At 35.6% G+C, this 13,015-nt stretch overlaps 1 protein-coding gene across 1 annotated transcript; it reads right to left on the reverse strand.

Annotated features, from left to right (window-relative positions):
* Positions 1 to 720: 720 nt before the first annotated feature.
* LOC114274577 (RING-H2 finger protein ATL65) lies at positions 721 to 2,637 on the reverse strand. Its single transcript, XM_028216539.2, has one exon. The coding sequence runs from the start codon at positions 2,379 to 2,381 to the stop codon at positions 1,113 to 1,115; it is 1,269 nt and encodes a 422-aa protein (XP_028072340.2). The 5' UTR covers positions 2,382 to 2,637; the 3' UTR covers positions 721 to 1,112.
* Between the last annotated feature and the right edge of the window lie 10,378 nt (positions 2,638 to 13,015).

Below are 13,015 nucleotides of genomic sequence, written 5' to 3' on the forward strand. Positions count from 1 at the left end.
TTTTTTTACAGATATATTCTTCTTAATGTTTTCTAAAATTTGAACGGTTCAGATTATCAAAATAAAACCTGAAATGAGTTTCACGGGTCACACAACAATCACCAATATCTCATTTTGTAAGGCCCTCAATGTATATCATGCATTAAAAAAATAATTTGGTACAATTATAACTTTTTTATTTTATTACATTTGTCTTCGAAAAAATAGATGACAAATATATTTTTGAAATAGATTATATATTTTTTTAGAGACAAATACGATAAAATAAAAAAGTTATAATTTTCAGTTTGACCTAAATTTTTTATAAATGATATATATTAAGAATTTTAACAAAAAAAAAAATAGTTCAAATAATTGAAACGAAACAAATAGTAAGCTTGAGCACCGCACCTTTTTTTCATATTGAAATCTGCAATATAAAAGAACAGAAAATGTTTGGTAGTTTAAAATTTTGTGGTTCAAATGGCTCAAATCTGTCAAAACGACGTCATTTTACACTCATTTACACTTAAAACGACGTCGTTTTGAGTGATTTGAGCCATTTGAACCACAAAATTTTGAACTGCCTAGCATTGTTGTAAAAGAACCCTTCAATTTATTATGCATTTTTTTATATGTTTTTTTTTGGCAAATATCATGCACTCTGCTAAAAGGGTTACAATAATTTATGATTTAAAAATAAAATTATAAATAATTTATACATTCTCATAGTAATATATGTAACCACAAAATTTTTAAAGTAATATTATGCAGTTCTTACTTTTAAATTACAAATTGACGTAAAAAAGTATCTCACATCTGCAAAAATAAGTGTTACTGCTTCTATAAAGAGATACAAAGAAGAGACAGAGGGATGGGGTACTGTGTTGACTCTCCATCAGGCTATCACTTTCCTTCAACGTTTCATTCATTCAATGCCCTTTCCCAACTCTCATCACCACCAACCACAATTCAATGACCGCCTTACAAAAATTAGCCACTGAATTCCCCCATTAATTTCAAGCATGATACCCTCCATTAAAGCACCCGACCCCATCCCCCACCACCACCGCCGCCGCCGCCGCCCCTCATCCAACTTTTTTCCACTGTCCGTTCCAACCTCAGATGGTCTATCAGCGCCTGTTAAATCTCTCCGGCGACAGCAACGCCTCCGGATCACCGCTCCTCAGCCTGCTCGATGAGAACTGCCCAACCGCCGATCTCATGAACATCGGGCTCGCAAACGACTTGCTCCGCCGCGACGAGCTCCCTCCTCCGCCGGCGTACCTGATCACGCTTGACTCCGACATTGGAAACAGTCCTCCTCCACTTCGCCGCCTGAAAAATGGCGATTTCATCCCTCTGTAGTGTCGGAATGAAAAGACTCTTGGTTTCGTCAGTGAACTAAATGGAGAGGGCCTTTTGCTCCAGAAGCTTCCTCCCCGGCGGTACTTCCACGGTGACGCCGTCGCCGCCTCCAGAACTAATCTCTCCGACCCTAAATTCCGTTCGAATCCGAACGAGTAGGACCGTTTTAACATGAAATCACGACCGCCGAATTGATCCTCTGATTGATTCAATCTCGGCGAAGGCTCCTGCGTGATCTCTCCCACCGTGGTTTCAGATTCCGGCGGAACTTCCTCCAATGTCTCCAGAAATGTGCTCTCGACGATCACGTCGTCGAGGCTAGGTCTGATTCTGGCGGCCATCACCGGCACGAAAGGAGATTCGGGGCGGAATATTCCGGCGCGGCAGAGAGGACAATTCGCGTGCGATTTGAGCCATATGTCGATGCAATCAACGTGAAACGCGTGGTAACAAACCGGAAGCGTACGGACGTAGTCGTTGTCTTCGAACTCGAGAAGACAAACGGCACAGTCGTGAACGCTGCTCTTCCTGGTGTGGATTGAGAGAGGGATTGTTTTGATGACGGAGTCGTCGAGTCCGAAGGGAGAGAAGACGTGGAAGGCGTCGGTCGGGTCGAAGGACGAGGCGTTGTAAGGAGGAGACTCGATGTCGCCGGCGGAGGACGGGGCGTAGGATCGGAGGAAGCGCCGCCGACGACGACGACGACGCCAGCGGCGGCGGAGGTTAATGAGGTAACGGGAGATGTGGCGAGAGTAGGTGACGATAACGAAGGCGGTGGCGATGATGATGATTATGGCTATCAAGGGCGGGCTGAAATCAATGGGGAGTTTGGAATTTGAATCAGCCGTTGGTGGCGGCGGCGACTGTGGGAGGAGGAAGGTGGGTGACGGAGCAGGGTAAGACGCGATCATGAGTGTGGCTGTGGCGGCGGCCGCGGTGGTGGTGGTGGTGGTGGTGGGTTTGGAGATGAATGAATGTGGTCTTGGTTTTGACTGAGAGGAAGGGCGCGCGAACAACAACGACGACGTCAACATTAGGGTGTGAATTTTAATGCTTTTTTACGAGCATTTGTGGAGTGGAGAGATATTGCATGCCTCCAGTGAGGAAAATGTGTCCCATTTGTCACATTATCGTTAATTGCTTATGGTCAAATCAAATTTTAGGGATAAATTACAAAATGAGATTTATTTAAATTATAAATTATTTTTATAATTTTAAAAATTATATTATATTTTTTAAAATTTTTAATTTATAACAAATAAGTCATTTTATTAATAAATTATTAAGTTAATTAACAGTTTTTAATAATATTAAAATTTTATTTCAATTAATAATTCAGATAATTTTATAATTATATAGTTGAACAGTTAGAAATTTTACTTTTTCAATTAATTCTGTTAAATAAAAAATTCTGACAGGAAATATTTGTAATTTTCAAATCACAAAAATAATTCGTATTTTAATCAAATATCAAAGAGTGTATTTGTAATTTATCCAAATTTTAAGATATGCATAGTAAAAAATGCTTTGGGATTCTTAAACAATGACCTACATTTTATCATTCTGTTTGGATCTTAATTTTTAAAATTTTTTATTTTAAATTTTTTAATTTTTAAAGAATTTTTTAGGTGAAAGATCACCAATAAATCTCAAATAGTAATTTTATGAATTATTTGGTTCTCTTTTATTTATTTATTATTTTTTTTCTTGCGGACCAAAAGGTCCCATTCTTGCGTGAATTATATAAAGGCCAAGCATAAACGAGCGTATGTTATGTGTTAAGAGACAAATGTGAATTTTCTCATAATAGTAAAATTACTAAACGTAACACTTCAAAGGAAAAAAAAAAAAAAACTCATTGGTGTACTTTTCCCAAATATAACAATCCAATATAATACTCAAAAAAATATAACACTCCAATGTAACACATAAAAAAATTCCTTAGTATACTATTCTCAAACTTAAAAATGTAACATTCCAAAAAAATTTCTTAGTGTACTTTTCTTAAGCGTAACACTCCAATCAATATAACACACAAAAACCTCTTAGTATACTTTTCCTAAACATAACAATCCAATGCAAAATGCTAAAAAATTATTTAGTATACTTTTCTCAAACGTAATAACGTAACATTTCAAAAAAAAAACTTCTTATTATATTTTTTCCAAACGTAACACTCCAATGTAATACACTAATAAAATCCTTAATATAAAATTTTCAAACGTAACAATGTAATATTTTAAAAAAATTCCTTAGTGTATTTTTTTCAGACATAACATTCTAATCAATGTAAACACACAAAAACTCCTTAATATACTTTTTATAAATATAGCACTCTAATGTAATACCAGAAAATCGCATTAGCAAAAATGTAGATTTCAACATTCTATAGCCAACACTTCAGCCACCAATCCTCCCAAAAAAGAATTTTTCAGACCTCACCTATCCATTCTTATCCCAAAAAATGAATCAAACTATTAGAAAAACGAATCACAAAATGTCATTCACTTAAATTCAAATAGCAGCAAATCAAATAAATACAACTTTTCAAAACAAAAAGAACTAATTGGTTTATAAGAAAACTCTTAAAACTAAATGGATTAACATTTTCCGATATGGGATTTATATATAAATTTTTTAGGTGAAACACCAATAAATCTCAAAATGTGATAATTTTGAACTGTTTAATCCTTTATTTTATTTTATTTTTATGAATACAAAGGTCCCATTAAAGTGAAATTTACACAAAATGGTAGTCACTTGCATATTTGGGTTTAATTTTTGAGGGATAAAAGTAGGTTTATCCAAATGTGAAATTACATATTTGGGTAATTCGCACTATAGAGGTTTTAATTTTTTCTCATTCTGGAAAAAATTTCACATTACAAACAAGAATGTAATACTCTAATAACGCAACATTCTAATATAACACACTAAACGTAACAACGTAACACTGGAAAAAAATTCTTTAGTGTATTTTTTCCAAACGTAATACTCTAATCAATGTAATCACAAACGTAACACTCTAGTATAACGCACATAAAAATATTAAAAAATTCCTTAGTGTACTTTTATCAAAAGTAATACTCACAGTTTGAATAATACATTTGCCCAAAGAAAAATGATTGGTAGCTCGAATTTGAGTTTGCCTAAAAGTCTGAATTTGTGCTTTCTAATCGACCGCCTGGACGATCAATACAACATTTGTCTACCATGGTTGTCGCCCTTGTCGACAACGGCTGTCATCTTCTTATCAGATGACTGGCCAGACGATCGAAAAGCCAAAATTCGGGCAATTTCGGGCAAATCAAATTCGAGTTACCAATCAATATTGTTGGCCAAAACTTACTAATGAATTTTTGTACTTCTTTTGAAGTGGTTTGAAGAATCCCACATCTTGTTTTGGAATGTTACATTAGAGTGTTACGTTTGAGAAAAGTAAAATGAGCTTTTTTGTGTGCTACATTGGAGTGTTATACTAAGGAGATTTTTTTTAGTGTTATAATTTGAAATTATACATTTGTCCAAAGCTTACTGAGGAGTTTTTGTACTCCTTTTGAAATGTTTGAAGAATTTCACATCCTTTTGAAATAAATCTCATATTTCAAGTTATTTTTGTACTTATTTTAGAATGTTTGAAGAATCTCACATTTCAAATCATTCAAAACAAAAAAGATTTAAATATAAAATTCCATTCCAAATTTGATTCTCATAGGTTGTGTATCTTATCTTTCTAGCACACACACACACACAAAAAAAAAAAACAAAAAAAAAAAAAGAAACAAAAAAAAAGGAAACATAATAAAAATAATGGTATAATCATAAACCCAATTTTCAAATAAAATATTTAATCTACCTTTTCAAAATCAATGAGACTAATTGGCTTATAAAAAAATTCTTGGGACTAAACGGATCACCATTCCTGAAAATGAGATTTATAGGTAAATTTTTCATTTTTTAATTCAGCTCCCTAGAAAAATATTTTGTAGTAGTTTAAGTATAATTGGAATATGTTCATTAATTTAGAGTATTGTTATTAGCACATCATATATTATTTTGGACACTCCCATTTTTTGAACTTTTTTTTATTATAATAATAACATTAAATGAAATTACTAAAAAGGACATTAATCATTTTCAAACACTTCATCTCACAATTAAGCTCACACATCCACTAAATCATGAGATAGGATTTATGAGAACACCCATCATTATCACCACCCATCCTTTTTTTTTTTCTCAAATCACACCCTTAAAATCTTGAGAACCCTCCGACGGCGATATTCTGGCAGCAACGGTAGTAATCATTTAATTACGTACATTTCTTCAGTAATAGCAATGAGTGAGTTTTTCGGCAGTCAGAAATTCATGAGATGAGAAGTATAATAATTTAAGTTTAAAAGAGGTTCATAGCTTTGATGGTGATTTTAGCTCGGAGGAGATTGGCCTTGTAAGTATAAATTTCTTGAAAAACACAGTAAAAATAATGAAAATTGTTCGTATTTTTTTGGGTATTGAACTTCTAAACATATGATTATAATTCGGGAATACAGACTCGAACATTGTTTATTTGTTCAGGAACACATGTCCAAACATAGAAAATTGATACACTTTGAAGGGTTAAAATTGTTCCTGTTTGTAGGAGTTTTCGTTTTATCAAGTTTGGAAACATAGGTCTGAACATTGGTTATTTGTTCGAGAACAAAAGTTTGAACATAACATATTTGTTTGGGAACATGGATTTGAACATTCTCAGTGAAAGAAAGAGAAGAGAGACTTCGGAAGATGGGGGAGAAGCAAGATTGAGACTGACTAAAATGAGGATTTGCTCTCGTTGAACTATATATACACATAGATATATATTTATGTTCGTTTGTTTTAGGGTTTAAGGTTGATCAAAGAAATGGATGGAATTGAAAGAAGACATACACACCTAATACGAACAAAAAAGTAAAGATCATAGAGAACACATTCCTTACACTGATTGATTCACTTTAGAAACATTTTTGGAGAGTTTTGGAGAGTTTTTCTTTGGGTGCTTTTTCAGTAAATCCATTATCTAAGAGTGTTATTCCATAAGACCCATAGTGTTTTATAATATTCCATTAGGTCCATTTCATACAAAAAGACCAAAAAAATCCTCAAACAAACATGCGCCTCTCTCTCTTTGAATCTAATAACCGTCTGTCTTCCCCTCTCTATTCTTGCGCAGGAAATCACGCACAGTATCTCTACAGTCCAAAAATCCAAATCCATATTCCACATCGCCTCAACGCCCAGAAGACTCTCTTCGTTCCATCGTCGCATCGTCTCATCATCTTCTCCGTCATCCCTACGCCGAGAAGACGGTTTTCGTTCCATCGTCGCATCGTCTCATCATCTTCTTCGTCGTCCCTACTCCCAGAAGACTGTCTTCGTTCCTTCGTCGCATCGTCCCGTCATCTCATCATCTTCTTCGTCGAAATGGGCAAAAAACGTAAGCATTCTACTCATTTGTGTATTTAAACCCTAAACCTCTTTATCAACAACCAACATTGTGAACTTTTATAAATATCCCCCTGTTTCTATGCATACAATATATAGGAGTCCATATTGTTCATACCCTAACATTTAATCTGAACCCCTCAATTGTAATCCCTAATTATATTGATTTTTTCAGTCAAAAACATTACAGTTGCCATTACATTGTGTTCACAACTGTGAACATTCCAAAATGTTTATGTTATAGTTGTTGTTGAAGAAAGCTGTGAACATTCACATTGATTGAAAATGGTTGGATAATCAAATTATTCCAGATGTTATTCGGTCGTTGTTCAATGCTGTGAACATTCACATGGTTTGAAAATGTTTTGGCCAATTCTGTTTTTGTTGTTGTTGATAAAAGATGTGAACATTCACATTGAGTGAAAATGTTTGGGTATCAGGTATTAATGGTGTTGTTGTTTTATGCTTTTAACATTCACATGGATTGAAAATGTTTGGCCAATTCTGTTGTTGTTCTTATTGTTGAAAGATGTGAACATTCACATTGACTGAAATTTTTTGGATAATCAGATATTATTGGTGCTGTTGTTCTATGCTGTGAACATTCACATGGATTGAAAATGTTGGGCCAATGAATAGGGATATTTAGATTTTTTCCTCCTATTGTGAATGTTTGGCTTGTTGGTATTGTTGATTGTTAATGGTGATCCAATAAGTTGATCCATCATTGTTTTTCACACACTCACACAATATGTACATTGTGTTTGTACTGACACAGTCAACATATATATCTATGTACAGATGTGAATGTTCACATCCATACACAAACTCTGGTCATTCACACCCATGCACACAACTGTGAACATGCACATCAGTGGCAAAGTTGTGAATGTTCACATCTGTTCCACTATGCTAATCATATGAGCCTTGACTTAATTTTCTTTAAATGCTCCATTTTGTAGGTTTTGCACAAAAGAAAACCTCAAAGAGAAAGAGAGATGAGTACCACATCAAGGAAGAAACCCCACAAACAAATACCAGCACCAATGTCGACATGCGCCATGTGAACTACAGATCTAACATGACCGAACTGGTGAAATTAATGAAAAGCACCAAGTTCACACAAGCACAGCTTGGCTGCCTACAATAAACACCTTTTTGGAATTTGTTTGATGTATTGAGAAACAATGAGATCGACCTTGACGAATGCATGAAGTATGATGATGTTGTCGTGCATGTCCTACAAATGTACAAAGTTTCAAAAGATGCCTTCTACATTGGGGAGAAGAAGATGAACATACACAACAGCGACATCAAGCTGATTTTTGGTGTAGACTGTGGCAGCAAGCCGATGGACATATCATATGGTGCGAAACCAAAGACTGGCATTATAAACAAAAGATGCAAAAATGTCAGCCGGTTGACTTCAAAATGGATACGTACCCTTTTGACCGAGGCATTGAAAGGCAAAAAAAAAGATAACGACGATGAAGTCGCCCGACTAGTGTGCACGTATGCTTGCCAAAAGCTTTTTTTCTCAACAAGTAGAGAGACAATAGGATGGGGCTACTACGCACATATGGTCCCATTGGAAAGCATGGAAGAATGTGATTGGGCCAAGCAAATTAGAACAACGTTGACATCGTCTATTTTCCAAAATGACAAAAAGCCAGCAAAAGTCACCGGCTGTGTCATGTTATTGATGGTAAGTATCCATGTTGTCAAATAATAACATTCACATGTCCTTCAGTGTTGTTCATCTAAGCCAACTGTGAACATTCACATCTGTACTACTGATGTGAATGTCCATAGGCAATTATGTTTCACAGATGTGAATGTTCACATCTGAATCACTGATACGAATGTTTGCATTCACTCATAATATACTACTGTGAATGTTCATAACAGTGCCACTGATGTGAATCTCCGTAGGCACTTATGTTTCATAGATGTGAATGTTCACATCTGAACCACTGATGCGAATGTTCACATTCACTCATAATATACTACTGTGAATGATCACAACAGTGCCACTGATGTGAATGTCCATAGGCACTTATGTTTTCACAGATGTGAATGTTCACATCTGAACCACTGATGTGAATGTTCACATTCACTCATAATATACTACTGTGATGTTCACAACAGTGCCACTGTTATTAATGTTCACATATGTTGACATTACTATGCAAATGCTAAATAACAATATGTGTTTGTTGTTTTATTGAAGTATTGGTTGTGTGAGCACACAACCATCCTACAACCTCACAAGCCCAATGTTTTTCCTCGCTGTGTGAAGTGGGATCTGACTGCTTTACAAAAGAAGATAAAAACCACCTATTTGGCTGATTTGGGTTTTAATGAGGTAGGGCCTTCAACTACTAATCAAAACATTCACATTATAACATCACCCAAATATATACGTTAAGTAACATAATTTTTTCATTTTCAGGTTAATGCCGGTGAACTCTTTGCAATCTCAACAAAATTACAAAAGTTCAAGCGTAAAACATTGAAGGTGGAGCCTGGAATTTATGAACCAGCCACAACATCTCCCAACCTATCTGACATCAAGGAAGAACAACACAATGGCCGCAACTCCCACTTTTCTGGGAATGGGATGGAGCTAAAGGACAGTAATGAGGACATTCACATTCCATTTAGCAGCCCACATGATGACAGAGCTATTGTCATACCAAACACAAACCAACCTGATTTCATTGATGTGCTTATCAAAGAAAATCGAAAGGCTTGGGGCGTCATAAAGCAATGGGAAGCAAAGTACAAACACCTTCAATTTTCATGGGAGTTAAGGGCAAGAGTCATAGCTGATCTTGAACATAAATTGTTCAACCAGTCTAGCCCACCCAACATGAATACCGAAATAAAAAAGTGCATGGAACAGAAGGATGAAGAAATAAAACGCTTAACGCAGCTGGTCATCGACTTAGAATGCGAGAAAACAATTCTTCAGGACCTTTACGATGACTAGTCAGTCCACATTGTCACACAGGTTGTGGCACAGAAGCAACCCCTTAGCCCAATGCAACACAATATCAGCCCACCTTCTAGGGTGAAGCGTATAAAGGAAAAAGATCGAAAAGAACATCGCTTGCCTGACTTCCAGTACCCAGACTTACCTGGCCAAAAGTAGCCCCATACAGTCGAAATGGTTGAAGATGTGGAGAAACACCCACCAACAAAGCAGCCAAAAAAAATTAACTTTGACCAATAAGTTCAAAGTCTGGAGCAAAATGTCCAAACAAGACAAGCAAAAGGTCCAAGCTTTACAAAAGAGTAGAGGCGATGAGTAAGTGATTGTACAAACACCTAATGTTAACATTCACATTCCATAATTGTCAATATTCATCACTGTGCTTATTTTTTTTGGTTTGTTCAGATCTGTGCAATGTAAATATTCACACTGGTTTGTTCATAATGCACAGGCTACTGGTGTGGAAAGGAGATTCAAAGGCTACACATGTGTATTTTGATGACATTGTCAACCTTATCAAAGAGGAATCGATATACAGCAATGTATGCCTTTACAAAGATGATTCACTCTTCATGCATATACACACAGAGACACACACACACCCACAGCCACAGACACACATTGTTCACCCACCACAAATAATAGGGCAAATTACATATACACCCCTCGAGGTTTGGCTAAATTACAGATATCCCCCGGAGGTTTCAGAAATTACATCCCGCCCCCTGAGGTTTGTATTTTCATAACAATTTGCCCCCTGAGGTTTATATTTCATAACAAATTACCCCCTAATTTCTTATGCAAATATAGCATTCAGGGGGGAATTCGTAATTTCTCAAACCTCAGGGGGGCATCTGTAATTTAGCCAAACCTCGAGGGGTGTATATGTAATTTTCCCCAAATAATATAATATGACCCCATGTTTGTGCAGCTTATAGATGCATATGCCGAACTATTATATGAACAACAAGAGGTGGTCAACCCAACTTCGGATGAAGCGTCATTCATCTTCACGAGCATGTGTTTGATAAAATATATCATTCCATTATTTCTAATGTGAATGTGAAACTTCACAATCCATTAATTATTTGTCCAATGTGTACAGAAAGTGATACGAGAGTACCATCCTCGCAAAAGGAGTAAACACATTGATCCACATGTCAAAAACTACCAAGGAGAGAGATACCTACTATTTCCATTGCATCATGAGTACCACTGGACGATAGTTGTGTATGATACTAAAGACAATTTGTGGAGGCATTACAACTCATTGCGCCTAAGGACAGGCATACATGACCCGCATATCGACCAAGCACAGGAAGTTGTAAGTGACTATTTTTGAACACAAATATGACTTGTTCTCATGCATTAAATGACTGTACACACACATATGTTTGTTGGTGCCTAATTTGAAGATCTCTACACAGAGGAAGTACATCGAGCATGTTGTGCACGTTATTGGCGAGTCATAACCGCTATGCACTAAGTTAGCAGGCCAAAATCCATCACAACCAATCATAGCAGTTGATGTATGTCCTCAGCAAGGCGACGACTCGTAAGCCTCACTGCATTTTTTACAAATCCTCCATAACCATTATGCAAACATACACGTTAACAGCTAATCAAAACCATTTCGCATTTACAGAGTGGACTGCGGAGCTGCAGTATGTTACATCATGCGGATGCGTATATACCATGAAGAAATTGTGGGTAGCCTCACTAGTTTAGAATGGTGTGGACTACAAGATTTGTTAGTACATAGTTTTTTGAATCATAAGAAATCAGAGCTTCATTAAAACCTATAGGTGAGGGGTGTCCACCTACAAACTTACCAACACTCGATATGAATGTTAATATGGAATGCTTTGACATTTTGACACAACAACTGATTGTAAAACAGTGATATAACATCTATTAATAGGAAAAGCCACCTGCCAATTTTGAACTACCTTTGGTGTTGTTATGTTTTACAGATGTGAATGTTCACAGTTGCACCACTAATGTGAATGTTTACATTCACTTATGATATCCATACTGCTGTGTTGTTATGAGTGTAATTTATGCGATTGTTTGAACTCGATTGTTCTATAATACACATATTTTATGCAGGGGTGTACACTTGGTCTACATGACATCATTACAGATCACATACACGTGTGAATATTCCCATTTGTTCTTATTTATAACAGTTGTGAATGGTATTATTCTCTGCCAAATGTGAACATTCACTTATAATATTCATATGCACTAATGTTTTACAGATGTGAATGTTCACAGTTGCAACACTGATGTGAATGTTCATACTCACTTATGATATTCATATTGTTGTGTTGTGATGAGTATAGTTTATGCGATGGTTTGAACCCGATTGTTCTATAGTACACATATTTTCTGCAGGAATGTCTATATGACATCATTACGGATCACATACACATGTGTGAATATTCACATTTGTTCTTGTTCATAACAGTTGTGAATGTTATTCTTCTCTGGCAAATGTGAACATTCACTTACGATATTCATATGCACTAATGTTTTGTAGATGTGAATGTTCACAGTTACTATAATAATGTGAATGTTCATATTCACTTATGATATTCATAATTGATGTGATTTTTGAAACCCGATTTTCTGTAATACACATACTTTGTGCAGGAATGTACACATTGTTTGCATGACATCATTACAGATAACATACACAGGTGTGAATATTCATATTTCTTTTCATTCATAACAGTTGTGAATGTTCACACCATGTCAATCTCTATGCATGTGAAAGTTCACATCACAGCTTATATTCATGTCAACATTGACAACAATAAGGTAAAAAAGTTCAACCCATATGCAAGTTTTCACATAATATGATTTTTTTACGTAAGTGTGAATGTCCACATCATGTATTCATCATTACAACTTTAACAAAATATTAGTTTCGTACCCAAAAAGAAAAAGAAAAAACACAAATGAAATACTAAGTTTGCCAAACCATTATTTTGCTTGCCAACACAACACAATCTTATTTCAAATATGAATATAAGAATCCAATGTAAAAACACAATATTAAAATGAAAAATGTACATCCTATATCGGCTTCTTGCATGATTTTCGATTATGGCTCCCCAACTTATCACATCTCTCGCACCTTATTTGCTTCAGTTTCTCACCTTTTGATGGGATCCTATTCTTTTC

This window comes from Camellia sinensis, chromosome 3 (assembly GCF_055761805.1).
Source record: "Camellia sinensis isolate YWXY chromosome 3, ASM5576180v1, whole genome shotgun sequence".
Lineage (NCBI taxonomy): Eukaryota > Viridiplantae > Streptophyta > Magnoliopsida > Ericales > Theaceae > Camellia > Camellia sinensis.